The sequence below is a fragment of the Nicrophorus vespilloides genome, unplaced genomic scaffold (assembly GCF_001412225.1).
Source record: "Nicrophorus vespilloides isolate i.1.1-1 unplaced genomic scaffold, Nicve_v1.0, whole genome shotgun sequence".
In the NCBI taxonomy this organism is placed as follows: domain Eukaryota; kingdom Metazoa; phylum Arthropoda; class Insecta; order Coleoptera; family Silphidae; genus Nicrophorus; species Nicrophorus vespilloides.
In genome coordinates, this window is record NW_017096563.1 from 13,612 (window position 1) to 36,615 (window position 23,004).

The 23,004-nt window shown below is 40.7% G+C and overlaps 2 protein-coding genes across 4 annotated transcripts; both read left to right on the forward strand.

Moving 5' to 3' along the window:
- The first annotated feature begins 242 nt into the window (after positions 1–242).
- On the forward strand, positions 243–16,190 carry LOC108557405 (bone morphogenetic protein receptor type-1B). Of its 2 annotated transcripts, none has more exons than XM_017913905.1 (3): positions 243–995; positions 13,537–13,715; positions 13,796–16,190. In XM_017913905.1, exons 1-3 carry the CDS (start codon positions 929–931, stop codon positions 15,095–15,097), a joined length of 1,548 nt encoding a protein of 515 aa, XP_017769394.1. In that variant the 5' UTR covers positions 243–928; the 3' UTR covers positions 15,098–16,190. The 2 variants fall into 2 exon arrangements, with proteins under 2 accessions (XP_017769394.1, XP_017769395.1); XM_017913906.1 differs by lacking the exon at positions 243–995 and adding an exon at positions 7,399–7,468.
- A 781-nt stretch (positions 16,191–16,971) lies between these two features.
- On the forward strand, positions 16,972–22,052 carry LOC108557407 (RNA-binding protein lark). 2 transcript variants are annotated; one of them, XM_017913908.1, is made up of 4 exons: positions 16,972–17,545; positions 19,021–19,697; positions 20,944–21,287; positions 21,350–21,441. In XM_017913908.1, exons 2-4 carry the CDS (start codon positions 19,029–19,031, stop codon positions 21,396–21,398), a joined length of 1,062 nt encoding a protein of 353 aa, XP_017769397.1. In that variant the 5' UTR covers positions 16,972–17,545; positions 19,021–19,028; the 3' UTR covers positions 21,399–21,441. The 2 variants fall into 2 exon arrangements, with proteins under 2 accessions (XP_017769397.1, XP_017769396.1); XM_017913907.1 differs by having other exon boundaries at positions 16,975–17,545; positions 18,804–19,697; positions 21,350–22,052.
- Positions 22,053–23,004: the final 952 nt, after the last annotated feature.

A 23,004-nucleotide genomic window follows, 5' to 3' on the forward strand; every position in this document is an offset into this window, starting at 1 on the left:
GATGCATCCGATCAAATTGTATGCGGTGCTGCTTCTTTTACAACAAACAAAAAAAAAATATTCCCTTTGGTTTTCTTCTCTCCTCTCTTTTTTCGTTCCCTTTTCAAAGACTTTGAAAGATGAGTGGAGGAGGAGGAGGAGGAGAAGAAGCACTCTCGGCAGAGCGAATGTCGTAACAATTGTCCGGACACCGAACAATGGTCCCCGTCCCGCTTGATCTCTTTTGTGTGATCCAAGAGAGAGAAAGAGAGAGAATCATTCTGTTCATCATGATCATGATGATCATCATCATCGTTCCGTCTCTGTTTAGTTTGTGTGTTCGAATGGTGTTCGGCATGTGTTGCTCTCGCATCTCTCTCTCTCTCTCTCCCAATAGGAATCTCTAGTCCGTCTTCGTCTTGGTTCGTCCCCTCCTCACCGCACCGTTCCTACGTTCTTCGCCCCGCGCCGCCCGCACTCGTCTTTTTTCGTCGCATTCACACCACTATAACAACCTGTGACGGAACGCGCAGGAGCTCAGTCGCCGTTCGAGAGAGTCGCAGTGTGTTGCTGCTGCTTCTGCTGCTGCTGCTGACGGTCATGTAAAATTCTCGATACGCAAACTACGAACGAAACAGCTCGTTCATCTCATCAAACAACAACAATATATCTGTGTGCATAAAACCGACAAGTGTGAGAGAAGATGTAGAAAGTCGTACGCCACAACAACAACAATAAACCCTAATCTGTGATATGTTATTAAGAAGTATGTTCGAGAATAAGTCTTCTTCGTAAAGAAGCTGCTGCTGCTGCTGCTAGACGGAAAAAGTGATCCAGTGCGATTTGGACCAATATGTTACGTAACTGAAATACTCTGTGATACGCGTATATTCGTTAAGCCGAAAAAACATCGTTTAGGTGTTTCGTAAATATACTTATCAAAAAGACAATGAAAAACGGGCAGACGACAATGACTCGAAGGAAGAACAGACTCATGAGGGCCAAAAAACAGAACGGTAAGAATCAAAACCAATTTACCAAGTTTTGCACAACCAAATCGAATGTGCCAATCGAAAACACAATCATTGTCCACAAAAATATCATTTGTTTTGAATTGAAGTTACTGCTACATTACCCTTTGGAACCAAAAATATCATTTACATAAAAATCCAGTTAAAAAATCCAGTATCGATTGCAATGTAAATTTGAACGTATGGAAAATTAAAACGTTCAAGTGTTTGTCCAAAGCAATATTGTCATTATCAAATATCAATGTTAAAAAGCGTGTCGTAACGAAACAGGGCATTATCTATGTGAAAGTCCAAAAACCGGGTAAATATTCTTGAAAATCTCTATTCAAATATGCACAAGAAATATGTTTGGTTTGAGAGTTAACGTTCGCTTCCTTCTAAACGAAATATCCACAATCAAGTGTCAATTGGAAGTGACAGGCGAGATTGTATCAAAATAACTCAAAATATGTCGAAATAATAACGCACGATCTTTGTTGTTAATGTTGTTACACTTTCTTTTTGGTGTGCTATGCACGATCGATTATTAAAATCTCGATTATCTAACATTTTTACTGCCGATTCACCGTCTCTCTCTGACGTTTTTCCAGTTTTTAATAATTGTTAGGATACACGTCAATTTTGACAATCGCCTTCTTTAGTTTTGAACTTCTGTCAAACGTGACTTTTTGCGATTTGTTGTTGTTGTTGTTGTTTTTGAAATTGTTTTGTTAGGCGGGCGCCGAAACTGCGATTCGCGGACGAGAGGAGAACGCGAAAACCGATCGCCACTCAGAATCTTCGCAGCCACACGATGAATAATTCAATTCCGAGCAAATCTAATTAAACGCAGGGAAATTGATCAATTAGCATGCGCCGTGCGTGTGCCCGTTCGTTGTGCACGCATTCCGATCGATTTGGGCGACGCACGTGATCCATCTCCGCAGATCTGACTGTCTGTCACTTTGCGTTGATATGAACTCATTTTTGTGACATAACTTCGAAACATCTGTCAAATTTATTTTCGAAGGTTAAATTAATCTTGACATGTACGTAAACTGTCACATTAAATCAATGACAGTCGACCAGGTTTTAAAAAAAAACCTGTTCGTAGTATTTGAAACGATTCGAATTGAGCGGATTTGCGTAAGTTTTCCGCAATTGTCGTAAATAGAAGTCGTGACGTTTTGTTTTGGCGTGATGTAAGATGGGGACTTTGCCTCACATCTCCTCCGCCAAAATCGAAATTGTCGCATTTGAAACATCTGTTGAGAACAATTAGACCGATGTGTTTGTTGGCTGCGGATTTGCGGAACGATTGCAAATGATTCGATGGAAATGAGAGAGAGGAGGAGGAGGAATCGACCGGATTTTACCACATAATTGGCGTGCACGTGAACGGTGTGTTGTGACGTTTGAAACGTCAAATCAGTATGTGATGTAAGTGGTGGTGGTGGTGGACTCGCCGCCTCCGGCCGAGATTCGTTTGTCACACAGCGGTAATGGTAATTACATGTGTTGTGCTGATAGAGAGTGTGTGTGTTTGTGTATACTTCTCGTTCTGCAATTAAAAAATATTTAGAGCGAAAATGCCGCAAGTGGTGTGTATAATAAAATACCTACCTGTGTTGTCCCGGTAATAATTAGTAATTAGTCAAGGTTGCGTAGACGGTGACAGAGGCGGGCGGGACATTTGAATTAACGTTTGCTTGCATTTCATCTCACCACTCACCATCATCCTTCGAATGCCGCTCCGTTACCGCCAACGTGTATATGCATGTTACGTAATGCAAATGCACTCTATCGTCGTCGTCGTCGTTGTCTTCAGGTGTTTCTCGGGATGCCCTCGTTAGTTGGCCGAGTTCGTATAATGGGTCTCCTCGCATTACGTCGTTATACGCACCTAATAATCATTTGCCCCGCAACGATTTGCGCAAATCGCCGATGGACGATTTACGATCGCTCCGTTTCATCCACTTCCTCCTCCTCCTCCTCTTTCTTCCTTCTCCAGCGAGCAGAGGACAAAAACCCATCTGTTTGCGGCGAAGGAGTCGCGATAAAACGCTCACAATAAACCCGCTTTGTGTCCGATCCATCCCGCCCGCGGCAAAAGAGACCTAAATTGATTAATCGGAGCGAAAGAGCAGAAGCTGCACAGTTTTATCGACGGGAAATCGTTCGTTAAACACGCATACACACATTAACAAATCGTCAATTGAACTCGCAACTGCATCTTCCGTTTCAGACAATTGTCATTTGAAACGTCACGTATCAATTGAATTGCCTAAATGATCAACATTGAACAACAGTCAATATTTGACATCAAACGTCAAACGTTTGTCATCGGTTTTCTTTAACAATTGTTTATCAATTGTTTGTTGTTCGAGTCGCTATTATCCGCCGCCGCCTCCCTTATCAATCTGCCCATTCAATTGATAGTAATAATTGATTAAAACGCTCATTGTTCAATTTCCGTTCTTTAAACTTTTTCCTCCCATCGACTCGATTGAAACGCGCGACCCGCGATAACGGGTGGATTTGCAATATTTGTATTGTTGCACAAAAAGCGAGTCGCGTGTGCATGAACCGATACATAATGGAAAAGCGAGAGCGATATTCTCGCTAATCGCGACGCACGATTATTATTACTAAACCGACGTTATTTTTAGTCATTTAGACAATGCTCTCTCTCTCTCGAACGACTAAATAAAATATAACAATCGTTTCGATTTCAATGGCGATTGGTTCGCGTCGATTGATAGATCGAACAGAGAACTATTCAATATCTTAATGGCATCTTGTATTATAATAATGTACACTATATCAAACTTCTTTGTTTCTTTTATTATTTATCTAATAGACATTCAACTCCATTAGATTAGCTAGCAGAATCACTTTCAATATTCTATAATTCAATCATTCTAAATAATTAACGTTCAATCATGCAATTAGTGTTTAATATTACGTATTAGAGAAGCGTCTTATCAATCCGAACTTATCTTCCATTGTCGATCCAGATTGACACAATGACATATCTATCTGTCATTGTTTACTCGTTTTTTTTTTAATTTGTATCTGTATCCGCCACCTTTTCTCACTAGTGATTCGAGGAACGCAATACACGTAATAAATTCCTTGGAAAGAAAAAACTATAAACAATACCTGCAAGTATATGACTATACTGTATTTATTACACATTTTTCCACTTACGAATATCGTCCTTTGTTTTCCGGCGATTTCGGGTTATTTTATTTGGCATTAGATTAGATAATGTCGCCACCTTCAATAAATGTTTTTTTTTTTCGTAGTATGTGCCACGATAATACGATTATTATTGTTATACAAGTTAACAACAACAATGATACTGCCTATATTGCGAATGTCACTTTGTATGTTATAAAATGACATTTGAAATGTGACAGATGTCATTTTTAAATTAAATTATGAATGTAAATTCGATCGTAACGTTTATAAAAAGCGAAGTAATATATAACCTTTATTATCAAAAAAAAAATTACAGCTCAAGTGGTTAATGTCAGGTTAAATTTTACGATGGTCGTTTTATTGCGATTCCAGTGATAAAGCTTGGTTTCGGAGTTTGGCAATAAATTTCGGGAGGGAAATACGTTTCGTTTTATTCGTTTCTCTCGTCCTTCTTTATCGAGATAAATTATGATGTGCGGGGGTTGGTTATTAAAGAAGATTAATTCCTCGGTAGAGGTGTGAGGCTCGTTAATTCTTCCATCTCGCTCTGCTCCCTTCTCCCTCGACGTGTTCGAAGTATTCGGTCGATCGTTCTTTTATTTCTTTCTCGCTCCTTTCTTCTCGTGGTGGTGGTGTAGTTATTTTTTTCCTCCTCCTTCTCTTGCTTCTTTCGACGTTTCGTTGGAGCCGCGTCTGGTGGGTGCTTTATTTCCCATCGCGTACCACCGACTTGGCGCCTCGTGCAGGTACCACACCACACGAGGGTACCACACAGGTACCACTCCTCCTACCGTTCGGCGCGCGTTATCCTCTCTCACTCGCACCCACGCCCTTGTCTTCTCTCTTTCTCTCTCTCTTTTTCTCTTCGTCCACGCTTAACCCGATAAATGGCCTGGGTCGGTCTTTATCTCCTCCGGACCGTTTTAATTAAACGTTTTTTTCGAGACTGGCCCACCACAATAACCATCACCAGATGAGCGCCGCTGCGAAACAAGAACGGGAACACCTCGCAGACGAAGATGAGACCGAAATTATTACGGCGAGAGAGATATAAATTAAACGCGCGTCCCATCCCATTTAAATGACGTTTAAATTCGATCGAATCCGAAGAGTAACAGTGGAAGGAGGAGGAGACGACGAGATGAGAAACGGTCCAAATTACGACATTATCTGCCCGAGAATAGAACCACGCGGAACATTCGAGTTTCCTCAATTTGCAACAATCCTAAACAAACGAACATTTGTTTTGCCATAGCAACCTTTGCCCATTATCGACATCCGTAAACCCCCTAAATCTTATCTAAACGAATTGTGTATTATTGTGGACTTAATCTGTTTACCTAATCACAATTAGACTCGAGACACAAAATACAATTAGTTATTGTTGCTGTCTGGATCGACCTAACACTTAATTGATGTTTACAAACAAAAAACTTATTGCATATAAATCTATTTTATATTGCATATTAATTTAGTAGAACTTTCTTTGTCAACAATAATTCTCTAACTATTTTCTATTAAGTAGAATACCTTATTAAGAAAGATTGCAAAAAGAAGAAAAGTCACGTACAATCATCGTTTCTCCTTATCTAAATACGTTGGATTTCCATTTCCCCATGTTCGGAGGATTATCGAAAAGAAAGAAAAAGACGTTTCTCGAAAACCACTGTGTATCTATCTCTAAGTCTAAGTCCTTTTGGATGTGGAAAGTCTCGACTTTCCGGCCACTTGTTGCCTGCCGTATCCGATTTCTAATAGAAAAAAAATCTGCTCCACACACGTTCCAATATCCAATAAATCTTTCCGGGACATCTCGAAAAAAAAAAGCTGAGGCGACACAGAGACGACGCAAAAGACGACCTCCTCTTCACTTCTCACAAAAATGTATACTCCAAAAACCGGACGACATTTACAACTTCAAAATACGAGACAAAAGGTTCGAATAATATTTGTCTAATTATAACTGTCGGCTCCAATTTCTGATTATTATCTATTTGCTTATTGAATCTCTTCTTAATTCTACCGTTCATTCTATTCTCGAAACATTGAACATCATTCTAATCACCAATGTACTCGAACTTATCGTTTATTATAACTTTTATAAAAAAAAACGATTATTGTTTTTAAAGTTTTACCATTTATTCTATTGATTGTGTTAATCCAAAATAAATGTTTCTTAACTAACTCGTACAAACATTGAAACGAGGTCTCATTGCTGTATTGATCTAAAGGAAAATGCTCATTCGAGCGAATTGTGTCATAGAACTCGATAATTGTTTATTTAACATCAAGAAATTGAGTTGAAATCGCAGAAATTAATTTGGGAAAAGGCTGTGTGGTTTTTTTGCGTTGGAAAAGCGTGGAAAATCCGCGATCACCTGTGTTAGGTAGGAGGAGGAAGCGCGCGCTCGGGTAATTGATGTGGGAAAATGGGTTTTCGTGCCGCCAAATACGGCAATCGCGCGCCGCGTTTTAATTAATAACGACTAAATATGGAAAAGTCGCGTTTCGCTCGTTGTTGTTGTTGTCGCGTTTGTTTGTCCGCGTCTCTCAGAAACGTGTATTGAATGCAAATTCTATATAGATAATATTTTCAAAAGAGAACAAAACGAAGAAGCAACAACAACAAGAACAAAAAAGAGATGCGGAGGAAGAGAATACCGATACCTCTTCGCGGATGAAAAGAGAGGAAGAAATCTGATATGGGGAGATGAAGGAGCGGCGGAGGGTCGTCTCCAAGGAGTGCGTGTGTATGTATGTATGTGTGTCGTCTGTATATTCCTCCTCTTCTTCGGTCTTCGTATCTTTCGGAGATCTTCAGCATCTGGTATGTGAGCATGAGGAGGACCGACGGGTGCGAGCGAGAAGGTCGGAGAATTCGAGTGGAGATCGACCATCGAGTGTCGTGTTCTAGTGTGTAGAGAGTAGATGAGTAGAGTAGGACCATCTTCTTCTCTCGTCTCTTGTGTCTGGGCCGTGTATTACCTGGCGCCGGCCTTTCTTCAGCAGCCCCCTCTGACCAGTCTCGTCGAAGATCGCTCTTTCTGACCTGCTCTTCGGAAAGGGAGCCTCCTCCTCCTCAGTCTTCGGCCACTACTCACCAAACACACACACAATACATTCCTAAAGAGTGTGTGCATACAACACACGCACAGTGTGTGCAAAGCAAATTTCGAACCGAAGTATTTCCTCTTTTTCGTGCGTGACGCGACCATATGTGAAATTGTGAATCCTGGAGGACATCAAGGAAGATATGATTTGGCTTTTCAATGAAGGTAAAATCTCCTTTTTTCTCTCGGCTTTGCTCTGCTCATTACGACGCTCTTGGCGCCAGCCGAAATATCTTCGTTTTTCTCTCGCTCTTTCCCCCCATATTTCGTTTCCTTTCTTTTTCTAAGAAGAAAGCGAAATCACATCGCAGTCACACCGTGCCAAAAAGAAAAAGAGCACGCTAACTCGTAGATCAACAATCCAGTTTTTTTTTGTTATCACTTTTCCATTCCTTTCAAACGTAAATCATAATAACAAGATATGAATTTTGCCAATGACGTAAATTTATCATTTGAAAATCGTATACCTGTAGATTTAGACACACGTTTCCTTTATAGCTTTAAACTTGATTGAATACAATTAAACAAATAATTGAAATGTTCGTAATCTAAATGTGATCTGCTCTTAATTAGATCACCGTTAATTGAGTGTTATTTTCGAAAATGTACCGATTTGATCGTTTTTGATTAAGTAACGTTTTTCTCTCTCATCTCATCACGAGTCTTCCATCAATCCACAAGCACACACGCATCGATGTTTATTTATTCAATGTCAAACTGCAAATTGCCCGAACCAATAAATATCCGCGTCTTGGGCGCCACCAACAAAATTTTCAACTTTCTCTCTCTCTCTCTCTCTGTGGCAGAGGATACAGCGGTTTCCGATAATACAGCCAAAGACCAAAGGAAAATAAACGCTTTTCGTCGAAGCGCCGCCGATTACGGTTTCCGCATCTTCAAAAGGCGATTAAAAGGTGATTAAAAAGATCGGTCGGCAAAATATTATTTTTTTTGTGCGGAAAAAATGAGCAAATAACGAAAATAAACGTTTACGTTTTGGGGGGGGAAGTGCAATATAAACATGATAAACGGAAAGAGGTTGAAATGATGCACTTTGAACCTCGTCGTTTCGTTTTTCGGGAGGGAAAGCGCCGCCGCACAGCGCGAAATCGTCGAAGGTTTTTCGCATGAATCCGGCGCATTCATCTCTGACGATGGATAAATATATATAAAAAAAAAACCTACGGCAGTCGGTCGGACGTGTTATCGAAGCGAGTAAACAGATTTTCTGCGTCGCAGGTTTTTCAGGATAATGGGCTCGATTGTGCTGCGTCCGCGCAACGTCCATCTAGAAAACAAGCAAGAGAAAAACGACGGGAAAAGAGAGGACAGAAAAAAAGACCTGTTGAATAATTCAATGAATCCGTTTTAAAACCCTCGGGAGAGAGAAACCCCATTTCGATTCCCATCCTCCTCCTTCGCCATTCCCAAATCAACCATCATTGTCCATTGTGTTAATTCCAATTTCCCTTCTCCGCTACCTGCCTGCCTTCTCTTATGCCCTCTCGTCTCTAGCCTCGACGAAGAAGAACCGTCCAACTACCTGGTGAAACCCTCGCGGGGAAAGATCTCTCTCTATCTATCTCTCTCTTTCTTGCTCGTCTCCTCTAATTCTTTCCTTCTTCCTCTCCCATTTTCCATATCTGCCCATCTACTCAGACAAAAGGGAGATCCAAATCTGCTTCGCATTCGAAACGCTCGCTCGCTCGTCGCACCCTACTCAAAAACGCAGGTGTAAAAAGAATTATTAACGCCGCGCCGCGTCCAGACACACATACCGAAATAAATCGAATAATGAGAGGAGAGGAGAAAGAGAGATGAAAAAAATCAAAGAGAAACCAAAAAAGAAACGAGAGAAGTAAATTGGACGCTGAAGAATGATCGATCTCATGTTCACCACTAATTGCATTTTTTTCTTTCTCCTTGTTTCAGGTGAGTTACCATTCGTAAGAAAGAACCGGAACCGGACGTTGATAAGTAGAAACAGTATTTTGCCATTTCACCGCCCCTCCAAAAAAAAAGGACAAAACCCCTATAATTATAAAATCTAGTTAACCGCAAAAAGACAAAATCGCATCGCTTATATGATAGCTGTCATAGTAATGATATTAAAAATAACATCAGTTTGTATACCTTTAGTAACTTCTGATAAATTTCGTAAGAACGTTTAACCACATTTGCAACTAAGTATCAATTGGGAAATACTCAATTTAAAAGCAATTAATTTTGCAATTTATCTAGTTATCTGCGTTACGACATTTTCATCGATCAATTAAAATACGTTTTCTGCGTATTTTTCAAAGAAAAATCTTAGATTATTCTATTCAATTATGTAGAGTTAATAGATATAGTCTAGGTTCATAATTTGCTGGAAAAGTTGATAAAAACTATTGAATTCGCAACGATCATCAGGATCCAGACTCGATGCCCGAGGAACTCCCGTTTGCGGAGTGTTCACGGTGCGCGTAATATGTGGGTCACGGCGAGAAATCGAAATTACCGCCGTCGACTGTTGTTACATGCTGGAACGAAAGAAAGAGAGAAAGAGGAGAGTGCTTCGTGCGCTTGATTTTGTTTCGTTTCGTCTCTGTTTGTTTTTCAATTATTTCCCCGAGCGTGATTCAGGATGTGTTATGCAAATGCCGGTAATACCAACGTTATACTTGCACACCTGTGCACGTGTGTGTGTGCAACAAAGTCATCAGCAGCTGGTCCACATTTGATCGTTTCGTCTTTTGCGTTCCGATTTTACAACGCCCACGATCTTTCCATCAAAAACACACAAAAAAATAAAACAAAATCGATACCGCTAACGCCCACCGCACCGAAACAAAACAAAACGATGCACACACTGAGACAAATGAGTGAAATTCCAGAGCCCAGCTGCGATTAATCGATGATTATTGATGGAAACGCCCGCGCGTTTCGCGTTACCAACATTGACCAGACGTCGATGATGATGATGATGATGTTGAAGTGTAGGGGGAAAAAAAAACCGAAATAAATTTAAATATTTATTGGTTTACGCGCGTAAGCTATATTTAGCTTATGTCATTTTAGCATTTTTTTTATTATTGCTTTACGACCGGAACGGACGAATCGTCCTCTCCTTTTCTATCTCTGTTCTCTCTTTCTTACTCTATCTTACGCAGACGATGCGCAGCGCAGAAACGTGCTCTGATGCTGGTGATGATGATGATGGCACAATAATAAATTGATTCGTGGAGCGAGCTTCGCCTCATTGAAACGATAAATTATAATCAAGGGCCATTATGCAAAGGCCTATTTTTAAACCCGTGATCTGTTCGGACCGTCTCCTCTCTCCGCTCCAATCCGCGCAAATATGCTAATTCGTATCCGCACACACACAAACAGTCTTTACCGAATTTCCCTCGTGCGAAAACAAATGTACGAGTGATTTCGGTGTCTTTTGCTTCTGCTTCGTTAATTAATCGTTCAGGAATAGGTTATTCTCAATCATGATTGTTTACAATCAAGTTTTACATAATGTAAAAGCGACACTTACCAAGTGCAATTTGTACTTGTACGTTTCCATATTGAGTTCAAAGGAAATTCTCTGGGTTGAACGCGATCAATTACTCAAACAAGTAATGTCATCATTTGCCAAGTAGTTTGCACAAGTATTTCCGTACGCTAAACACACACGACGCGAAGTCTGACAAGTTCAATTACGCAACTGAATTATATTTGACAGTTGTAAATCAATTGTTCAAAATGGCTGCTCGTATTGTTTCAAGGCTTCTGCGATAATTTTGTGTATTGATTCGGTTGAAACTTTGATTGTTGTTTTTTTTTTTGTGACTAGATTCGAGTTAATTAATGTTTGAATTTTGTTTTCAGCGAATCTTTGCTCTCGTTAATTGGAAGCAATTGAAAAAGCAAATGAATTTAAAAAAAAGAAAAAGTTTTGTTTTGGATTTAATGTTTTCCGGTCGCTGGGAGGGCTATTTCCGGTACGGCCGTTGCGATGGTGACGACCGGAAATCGAAACGAAGTGCGGCGCGTCGCGGGCGTCGCGATTTTCGTCGCATTTGTTCCGCCGCGGAACACGTGTGCGCTTTTCGATGTGAAATAACATTACATTACACACACACACACACATTCATTTATTAAACGTGCTTTGGATGGAGAAAGAGAGGTAATGTGTGCGTGTGTGTGTAAGAAAGAGAAGGATAGAGACTGGACGTCCGGGTTTGTTGGTTGGTGTCTTTCGCTGGTAATGGTAGATTCGCCGTCTCCGCGGACGAAGAGAGAAAACTTGCGGTACTACCAATCCCATAACACCCACAGCTGGTACCAGCTTCTTAACCTTGGAACCCAATTCCTTCTCTATCTCTCTCTCTCTCTTTATTTCTCTTTGGTCGCATTACGTGTGATAGAGAAAGAGAGAGAGAGGAGAAGGAGACTGGCATTGCTCGAGCGCGAGTTCTTTGAAATAGCACCAAGACATTATTGTAACAATTCAGATTGAATCTCTTTTCTTTCGCTCGCTCGCTCGCTCACTCACTCGGCGAAGCATCAAATTTTTCGCATGGAATTTATAGAAGAAAGAAAGATGGAAAAAGGTCACAGCTTTTCGAACCTTGGGGGATGCCGCAAAATCGAAGAATCGCTCTCTCCTTGTATCCGTTTTTTTTATTTCGTTTGCGATGTGAAGAAGAGCGTTCACTGTTATGTCATTGGGATGGTTGGAGGAGAGGAAGGAGCGAATGCATCTGTGCGTAATGTTCTTCTCTTCCTCTTCTTCTGTTGTTTTCCTTCTTCGTTCGTTAGTTTTCTCTCTCTCGAATTGCTTGCGCTAGTCTGGATTTATTTGTTGTTTCTGTCGGACGGGTGAAAATAGACCCGGGAGCGTCTGGAAATCCGTCGTCGCAGACAAAAAGGCCGGGAATTTATTTTTATTTTCGTGATGACCGCACCGCGTATAAATAAAGCGAGCGAGCGAGCGACGAAGACGTTGCCGGTCGTCGCGACGTCGTCCGAACACGCGCACCCTCCGCTTCGTCGATCTAATCCCGCGTTTCCGGCCCGGACCCACAGTTTCCACCTTTGATTTTCTCTTCATCTTTTTCTGTCCCCCCCTTCTTTGACTGAGAAGTCGAAGACATTCCTCGACATTCTAAAACGACTCTTCACTTTTAACATCGAAGTGCGCTTAGAGTAAGTAATCTTGAAACAAAACAATTGATATTTAAGCATCAAATTCAGTAATATTTCACTGTTTACTAAATCCAACTTTTTGACTCATGCATTTCACGAACAATTGAAATCGAACGTGCCGTGAATCACGAAACTCTTGATTACAGAACGCAGATGGTGGCAGAGAATCACAATTGAAAGATATCGGTTCAATTGGTGGTGCGAAAATACTCTTTTAAGAAAGCATCTGCATATTTTGCTGCCACAGCGCATTCTCTCCGCTCGCCGCAAACATTTGATATTCACCGTTGCGAGTAATTGCTCTTTAATTATATATATATATTGTATCTGTCGGGTTACGTGATTGTTGAGCGAAGAATGGGAAAAAATAGCGCACGAATGTGATGAAGAGGAAAACATCATCATCGTCAAGAGAAAAAGATACGCGCGCATTCCTTTATGCATCCATCCGTTTTGGGATTCAATTGTTGTTGTTATTCAATTTCCATAACGACCCAAAAAAATTATTTTCAATGATTGCTATGGAGATCTATATTATCGGTATCAAAACAAAAAGCAAATTAGAAGCGTTGAACTGTTTCGGATCACGAGAAAGGTGATTTCTTCTATTTGGCAAGAGTTAATTAGCGAACTTATCGACGGCGAGATGAAGTTATTGGGGGCAAACAGCGAGCACACGTTAATCGCAATATAAGTGGCACTTGCGAGCGACGAGGCATTTCGAAACGCGTGGGCGTTGTTCATGCTCTTGTTGTTGTTTTTGCTGTTTGTTTGTTGCTGTCGTAACACGCGCGGTTCTTCTGGCTGCATAAGCGGAGAACTAATTATGTATTGATCTTTTGTTCCCGAATATAAATGTGTAACAGAGGACGAAAGCGAGAAGAATGAAACTTGAAATATTAAAGAGATATTGGTTACGGCGGTGATTGTCGGTCGAGGGTTTGGCAAGAGTCATAGGTCGAGCTTTCTCTAACGGCGAAAAACTTGATTAATCGTTTTTTTGTTTTTAACATTTGTATTAATTTCTTTTGTTTTATTTTTTGTTGTTGTAGTGAGGCGGTGTTACTGCGAAGGCCACTGTCCGCATGGACAGATGAACGGGACGTGCGAGATCAAACACGGCGGACAATGTTTTGCCGCCGTAGAGGAGGTCCACGACCCGGACACGAACACCTACGAACCGGAGGTCACGTACGGTTGTCTACCAGCCGACGAAAGGGGTCTGATGCAGGTTAGAAATTGTTTTAAATAGGAAATCAAATCTTTTTTATAATTGTGGATTGTGTCTAATGTTTGTGATTTGTGTTTCAGTGTAAAGGTTATTTGGTGCCACATCTGCATGGCAAATCGATAGAATGCTGCGACAGCGAGGATCTGTGCAATCAATTCCTGAAGCCACACTACGAGGCGAGAACGACGACGCCGGAGCCCTCGATCCTCGATCAGGTGGACAACACCATGTTCGTAACGCTGCTGGCCTCGTTGACGGTCGGCATAACGATCTTCCTGCTGGTGATCACAGCATTCTGCCTGCGACGGAGACGAAAGGAGAACCGCAACAAGAACTACTACACGAAGAAGTACCCAGACAAGATGCCGCTGGACGTCACGCTGAACGGCACCCTCTCGAACCTGATGGAACAATCGAGCGGATCCGGTTCGGGTCTGCCCATCCTCGTGCAGAGGACCATCTCCAAGCAAATTCAGATGGTGCAGTCGGTCGGCAAAGGTCGGTACGGCGAGGTGTGGTTGGCCAAGTGGAGAGGCGAGAAGGTCGCCGTCAAAGTGTTCTTCACCACCGAAGAGCAGTCGTGGTTCAGGGAGACGGAGATCTACCAGACGGTGCTGATGCGACACGAGAACATCCTCGGATTCATCGCCGCCGACATCAAGGGGACCGGCTCCTGGACGCAGATGCTCCTCATCACCGATTTCCACGAGCACGGCTCCCTCTTCGATTACCTGCAGACGAACGCGCTCAATCCGAACTCCCTGCTGACGATGGCCTCGAGCATCGCGAGCGGTCTCTCGCATCTGCACACCGAGATCTTCGGCACTCAGGGTAAACCGGCGATCGCTCACAGAGACATCAAGAGCAAGAACATTTTGGTGAAGAGGAACGGCGAATGCTGCATCGCCGATTTCGGTTTGGCCGTCAAATATTTGAGCGACGTGAACGAGATCGACGTGCCGCCGAACGAGAGGAGCGGCACGAAGCGATACATGGCCCCCGAGATACTCGACAAGTCGATAAACATCAACAGTTTCGAGGCGCACAAAATCGCCGACATGTACTCGTTCGGTTTGGTGCTGTGGGAGATGTCGAGACGTTGCACCACAGGTGACAAGATCGCCGAGTGCGATCCGTACGAGGTGCCGTACTACGACGTCGTCACCAACGATCCGAGCTTCGAGGATATGGTGCAGGTGGTCTGTCTGGAAAGGTACAGACCGCGCATCCCCAAACGCTTCGAGACCGACGACGTCCTCATCACCACCTCCAAGATCATCCAAGAGTGCTGGCACAACAACCCCGCCGTCCGTCTCACCGCTCTGCGAGTCAAGAAGACCCTCTCCAAACTCGACACAGACACGACCATCAAAATTGTTTAAGCAAAACACAAGTGTCGGATCAAACGAAATTGCCGTCGCAGTCGCAGAGAAGCGCGCGCGCGCGTGCTAATGCATAAAGACCGTTTCCCTCCTCCAACAAAAAGTCAAGCGAATTGTCTTCCAATAGATAAACTCAAAAAATAAAAATCAATCAGTATCTTAAAGAAAACAGAAGTGAGCGCGCGCGCTTATGAGGTCTTCTTCGGCTTCGAGAAGTAAATCAGCTTTACCTACCAGAATTTCGAACAATAATTTGTACGTCCCCAGAATGTAAATACAATTAATTAAAACATATAAATGAAAGGAAAAAAAACAATAATTTAGGGGGGAGAATTTTGTAAATGTACGAGAGAGAGAGGTAAACAAGAACAATTACTTTTGTTGTAAATATTAATTTTTAAGAAGAGATTATTATTATTATTATATTGTAATGTAATTCGTGTATGTATATATATATCTACAACATTATATGCGAATGTTATGTGCGTATGCGTGTGTACGGGTCGTCATCATTGCCATGGCGATGATGATGCGAAGGGGATTCCCCGGCCTCCGCCATATATATATATAATATATCTATTATTTTTCGTCCGATCGAAATGTTAAAAAGAAGAAGCAACAACAACAACAACAATTCCTATTTCAATTGTGCCATTACTTTGTTTAACCATGTGCGTGTGTAAATAATATTTGGGATGAAGATGAAGAAGAAGAAGAGGACGAATAGCAATTGCAGGGGAATCACCCAATCACCATAGCAACGAACCCCAAGTGATCCATCATCTCCCTCCTACCATATCCACCGCCCCCTTGATAAAACAATATACGTTCTTCTTTCCACCAAAGCCACCCTCGACCCACACCCATCACTTGTTAAAACGTGCACCGAAGAACCGTTTTCCCTGGAGAGATGGAGACGATGCAGAAGAGTGACGCAAATCGTTAAGAAGAGAGGAAAAATCCGACTCGCTGCTCAATCAATTTTCCCCCCTCTATTGACGTTTCGATTCGTTGTTTGGCGATAGAAACACACACCAGATTCAGTTGCGAATTGATGAACATACAAGAAACAAACAAACAAAACAAAACAAAATAGGCCGTGTGACTGGAGAGCGTGCATTTAATATGTAAATATTTTCCATATAAATATATATATATATAGTAATAATAATGAAATGATCGATGTGTGAGGAATGGCAATGATGTTGTGGGATGCACGGATTCGTTGCATCGGGGCGAATTTTTTTTTTTGTACATTTTGAATGTATGATGTTTACGACGCGTATATCGATTTTCCGGACGGATCTGGCGGAAAATGGAAGGAAGGAAGGGAGAAGAAACATTATATAATAACGCGAGAGAGTTCATTGCGACGTACGTAGTAGATATTTGGAAGACTGATATTTTGAATGTTGTATGTTTTAATTTTCATTTCTTTTTTTTTTCTTTATTATTATTATTATTATTTCTTTATTTTTGTTCTGTTTTTCGTGTATGAGAAGAAAAAAAATCAAATGAATTCAAATAACATTAATATATGTATTTAAATAACAAAGCAACGATCGTTTAATCTTATTTTCCAAAACCACCTACAATCCTTTACAAAAATTACCTACAAATGAATCAAATCAATAATTTATTATAAAATTTGTATTTATTGATTCAATATTTTACATTTGCGCGTTTAACCTTTGATTTATCACCAATAGTTTACAAAAAGTTTCATAAAAACTAAAGCATTTCTCTCATTTAATTCACATTTACGCGAAAAGATGGCACTCCGCCCATACGTAGGTTTTTTATGTTTGGCATTTATTTCTCACTTTATTTCGGGAGATAATGCTGAAATTCAAGCTATTATTTTTCACATATTTTCGGTTTTGTCGAATGTAAGTAACAAATAACTAAATAAATTTGATAATTCGATTCGAACTTTGGTTTATTTGCAATTAAATCGGAATGCGTTTGTTTATCATCATTGCGATTGCTTGATCCAGTTCTATTAATAATTAGATCGTTGCATATTATAGCAGATCGCAAAAGTTGGCAATGTTTCTATAATTAATTGCAGCTCACGCCGCGCTGCCAATTCACCGAATTAGCTGACCGCTGCAAACGCGCAGAGTGCAGAAATGCAAACGATTTATCGCCGTAATCGATCGGCTAATTGATTCGGCAATTAATTCGAACGTTATCTGTTTATAATTGCTTAATTTCGGTTAGATAATTGTTGAGAATTGCGCGTGATGAAGTCCGGCAACGGTGCGTGCAGCGATCGATGCGCATGCGCGTTACCACGGCGTCCCGAGGCGTACCGGCTGCTGCCAAACCGTCGCCATTTGCAAGCGTCAATTTGTGCGTTGTACGTCGTCCGTTGAGCGGCGTCCGTTTTGTGCATCGAAGGTACCAAATTAGCATCCAAAATTACGGCCAACGTGGAAATAAAGTGTGAGTGATCTTTGTTTACGTATTTATTTAGTCTCCAAAAAAAAAAACATTTCTACTGTACTGCAAGTATAAACACACACACACACATGAAAAAAAAAAAAAGAAAACCTGCCCCGAATTGCCTTGATGTGTATACCCCACCCCACACAAAAAAAAATGCTCCAAAACGTCCAACCAAACGAAAAAAAAAAGAAAACTCCGAACGCGTCAGGATGATAAAAGAAAATATTTAATTAATAAACTGAAACGCGTTTGGACTATAGCCTCATCATATCATATTCCCTTCTCCGGTGAAATGACCGATGAGATATGAACGCGGTGACACGTAATAATATTCTCTCTGTTGTTTACTGTGGATACACAAATTTTCCCCCTATATTTAATAATTCTGTTACTCTAATCATCATGTGTAATGTTCCATAATATTGCCCGGATGATGGATTTGTCCTTGTAGATTTTTTTTTATTTGTACATAAACAAAAAAAAAGACGCCAGCGCCAGTCATATTAGAGTCTACGCTGTTAATTGATTATTATTTACTCTTAATTGTTATGCGTGTGGGGTTATTTGTTTTTTATCGGTTGCGAGTCCTGAGTCACGGGACCGCCATTTTGTAAATATAGATAGATATGCCTGTTGTGGTTTTCGTACGCGGCTCGTGTTTACTTGCGATGGACGGGAATCTCCTGATGATTCGCCTAATTTCAGGGTGCGGCTCGATTTACGCTGACGAATTTGGAAAAAAAAACATTAACTTTCAAATCCAGTCGCTTTTTTATTAATACATGCACTTTGATCGTCTGCACCCACGCAGCAAAACAAACCGAGTCTCGTGTTATGCACAGTTGCTGCAATGGTTCAAAGATTGCGTAAGCTGCAGGATTCATTGATCGTCCGGTGTTAATTGAGCTGCCTTCCCCTTTAATTAGCATTGCTAGCACGCGCTGCGGTTATGAATATATGAGTTTAAGTAGATTAGTTTTTGTAGTTGATGAGTCCTCCTCCAACTTGCCATTATTATAAATTAACATCAAATAATTAAGTTTAGAGTCTTTTAAAATTATTATATTGAAGTCTTTTATTAAAAGTAAATGGTAATTATACAAGTTGGGGGATAATTTGTTTATGGGTGGTAGTTGGTTTTTCCTCTTGTTTTAATGCATTTCTAATGAATGATCGATGATGATTCGTTATTGGAAAGAGACGTGTTTTTTTTTATTATTTATATTTATTTTTTGATTTTTTGTTTTCATTCAAGTTTTCGAGCAATTAAGGTCCCCGTTCAAGGGTTGAGGGCGAGAGAAAGAGAAAGAAAGGTACCGGGAGAGAGAGATAGAGCGAGCGAGCGATCGGTGTTTTATAGTAGGGAGGAGAGATAGAGGGAGCGAAAGAGAGAGATTCGTTGTTGCGAAAGAAATCGGAAAGGGCAATAGGCAATATGACTGGTGCTGACGACGAACTAATGCGAGTTTCAGGCGAGGCCATGCCGGGTTTTGGCAGTGCGGGAACGTACAAAATATTTATCGGCAACCTACCGGAGAAAACGGCCATCACCGATATTAGGCCGCTGTTCGAGAAATACGGGAAGGTGGTGGAATGCGACGTGGTGAAGAATTACGGGTTCGTCCACATGGAGAGCGAGTCGGTGGGACGCGAGGCGATTCAAAATTTGAACGGATACATTCTGAACGGCCAGCCGATGAAGTGCGAGGCGGCGAAGAGTCGCAAGGTGCCGACCACGCCGACGACAAAGATATTCGTCGGGAATCTGACGGACAACACGAAGGCGCCCCAAATCCGCGAGCTCTTCAAAAAGTTCGGCAGCGTCGTCGAGTGCGACATCGTCCGGAACTACGGGTTCGTGCACCTCGAGTCTACCGGTGACGTGAACGAGGCCATTAAAGAACTGAACGGCACCCTCGTCGACGGGCAACCGATGAAGGTCCAAGTATCGACGAGCCGCGTCCGCCAGCGTCCGGGCATGGGGGACCCCGAGCAGTGTTATCGCTGCGGTCGCGGTGGCCACTGGTCCAAAGAGTGCCCAAAGGGCATGGGACCAGACCGATTCCGGGACCGAATGTTCGGCCGCGACCCGTACCCACCGCCGCCGCCCCCGCCCTTCCTGCGCGACCGGATGATGGGTCGCTTTGGGGTACGCGACTTACTTTTTTTTTTGTTTTTTCTTTTGTACTTCTTACCTCTTTTTTTTATTCATTTATTTTACTTTATTATTCACACTACTACTACTACTATCATCTTCTACCTAAAAATCATCCGTTTATTCGATTATTCGGGCTCCGCCATGCAAGTATTTACTCTCTAATACTACTATGCTTCTATTTGCATTGACGAGAACAATCTGCTTAAAAAAAAACACCACCATCATCCATCCCACCTAACTAACCGTCTCTGCCGTCGTTTAGGTCAAAAATGTTGTATACCACCACTAACTTACCAACTCTGCAACATCCATCCCGGACGATGACGAAATTCCCGTTTTAATAATTACATCGTTCATATTTAAGAAAATCACCACCACCTTAAACGTTCACCAAAACTGGAGCAAGTCCATCTCAAATCATATTCATACCAACAACGGGATGGATCTCTTCCAAAGTGAATCACCTAAGAAAAAAATTATGGAATCAACATAACTCAATATTAATTTACTAACAACTATAAATTGCAGCAAAAGTGCAACTTAAACATGAGAGATTGTAATTTTAATTTATAAGAATATTTTCAAATTTAGCTTCAAACCAATCTCTGTTTGCAATAATTTTACAAACGTGTGCATTTAGCTGTGAGATATGCATCCTTTAGTTTAACTTGAACCGAAACCTTTACAACCTTAAACCAACCAAACCTGCCTTCAAAAAATCTTTATATATGTATATATATGCTGTGTATATATTTATATATAAAAATCAGAACCGAAAATAGAAACCCTTAGAATTGGATAAACTGCGACGATGATTAACAGGTATTTTGTTTTCGATCTCCACTAAGATGTGGATGAAAGCAATGCAGATTAAGAGAAAAAGAAGTTGTTGATGATGATAATAATAAAAAAAATAATATACAATGTCTAAACGCTCCTTCTATGACAACCTTTGGCATCTACACAGACACACAATCCATTGAGGTTTGTGCAGTTGCCAACGATTGTGCATGGATTGAGTCACGGGACTAAAAATATTTTACACACTCTCTTCAACGTTCGTATCAATGTTACGTCTCGTTACCTACAAGTACATTTTCTACAATTTCTATTTAATAAAAATACATTACTAAAGTTATGTATGTACTTGAAGATTCTTTGAGATTTCTTTGTTCAAGGAGAGTGTGTAAAATGAATTGCAAGTGCGAGTACTAATCTTATTTACGCTTCTCCTTAGGATGGTTACGACAGTTACTATGACAGGAGGTACGATGACTCGCGCGATTTGTTCGAGCGCCGCTACTCTGGCATGCCACCGCGTGGTGAAATGGGAATGCGAGGAGGAAGAGGTGACTTCCTGCCGCCACCGATGCCACGCAGGGAACCTCTACCACCGATGCCTTCAATCGGTCTTCGCGGACCACCGTCCAGCATGAGCGGAGGCATACGGGACTCCGGCTTCTCCAGGAGCGGAGATTACGGAATGTTCAGCCGACGCTCGCCGCCTCCAAGTGCCTTGCAGGGATCGCGAATGAGCAGAATGTACGAAGACTTTAGTAGGGATTCATTTGACGACAGAAGGTAACAAACATTATCATCTTGTATCTAGTTCAAATATTTAACTTTTTCAATTTTTGTTACAGGCCTGGAATGAGAGGACCATCGCCGTCTCGTCGCTATACCCCATACTAGATAGAAATGAAGATGTGATCGAAGGAGGATAACAGTTAGGGAGCGGAGAGGTGTGAGAGAGAGGGGAGCGGCGCTTTATTATTTGTATTATCTACCCCCGATATATCTGATTTAGTTGGTATAAGCGACATTCTATTAATTTCCTTTTACATATTTTCTTATTTATCGCACTCGGCTGATAGATTTGTGGCCGACGATCGGCGGCCCTCTCCAACTATTAATTATTATTATATTTTTTTTCTATTTTAACGCACATCCCGTGTTTGCGTTGTATTATTTTTCGTTATAAGTTTCTCGCCGATAACATTTAGATTATTTAGTTTTTTTTTATGTTTATGTTTTTTCTTTCTTGTTCACCGATGACCATATACTATGTTACATATTAATTTCTGTATAAAAAAAAAAGAAGTAGTAGCGGAAGGCCGCTGCTGACGAGACGTATGCTGCTCCGTGTACGAGAGGAGAGGAATTTGCGAAAGCGAAAAGGAACAAAAAAAAAATGAGTGGATAATTAGTAATAATATTGATGATTTGTATTTTTTAATCTGTCCAGACGAAAGGATGATGACTTGTATTTGTAACGAGTGGTAAACGAGATGTGTTTTTTATATATGACAATTTAAGACGAAGAGAACCAAACTGCAACAACAACAATTTAATGCACATTTAATTTTTTTTTCATCGCCTCGAATCCCATAATCCCAAATCGAAATTACTCCCCCAAACCACTATAAATACACTTTACTTAATTGGATGATTTTCTAAAGAAATAATCTACTGTTGAGAACATTTAATACTTAATTCAATACAATTTTCATCTAGATCAGTGATTCCCAAAGTGGTCTATACAGAGGTCTATGACAATCTGCAAGGGGTCTACGTCAGCAAAAAAAAGATTTGGGGGTCCATGAAATGAAAATAGTACCTATTTACTTACATTATACTATCTTATAATATAAAGACATATACATTATTTATAAAAGTACCTATGAAGTAAAAAAATATTTTATATATGTTTATAAAATTGTATAAGTTGTAGGATATAGGCATTCGCTTTGTGGTCGCAATATATCTTGTTACAAGCATACGCGCAGTCTCAGCAAAGATCTTAATAATTATAAAGATGTCCCAATATAAATAATAAATTTACAAAAAATCAATATCAGTTAAGTAGGGTACCAAAAACCGAAAAACATGGCAAGGGGTCTATGACATAAAAAAGTTTGGGAACCTCTGATCTAGATTATAAATGAATACACCTCACACTGATTCAATTAGTTAAGTAGTAGTATTAAGCTAACGTTCATTCAATTTTAGATGTAAATATTTAAGGCTGAAAGACTTTAGTCGACGACCTAATCTCATTATCCTCTTTAAATGGCTTTATCTTATAGTAAAGCAATTATGGGTGTATTTGAAGATGTATTGGTGGAACGTTTTTATCAGTTATGATAAATGAAATATGAAAAACAATGATTTGTTAGCTAATTATTAAATTTTGTGTGTAAATTGATGAGGATGTAAAAAATGGATAATCTGAGCAGGAAGGCTGCTGCTGCTGAAATGTATTTTGAAATGAAATTGCAACGAGATAAGCTAGACGATT

Excerpts from the sequence above, each read along its gene's own strand:
- LOC108557405 (XM_017913905.1), top strand. The coding sequence starts at position 929 with ATGAAAAACGGGCAGACGACAATGACTCGAAGGAAGAACAGACTCATG. Across the intron at positions 996-13,536 it reads GAGGGCCAAAAAACAGAACG|TGAGGCGGTGTTACTGCGAA; the intron begins GTAAGAATCAAA and ends TTGTTGTTGTAG. Across the intron at positions 13,716-13,795 it reads ACGAAAGGGGTCTGATGCAG|TGTAAAGGTTATTTGGTGCC; the intron begins GTTAGAAATTGT and ends TTTGTGTTTCAG.
- LOC108557407 (XM_017913907.1), top strand. The coding sequence starts at position 18,984 with ATGACTGGTGCTGACGACGAACTAATGCGAGTTTCAGGCGAGGCCATG. Across the intron at positions 19,698-20,943 it reads GGATGATGGGTCGCTTTGGG|GATGGTTACGACAGTTACTA; the intron begins GTACGCGACTTA and ends GCTTCTCCTTAG. Across the intron at positions 21,288-21,349 it reads GATTCATTTGACGACAGAAG|GCCTGGAATGAGAGGACCAT; the intron begins GTAACAAACATT and ends TTTTTGTTACAG.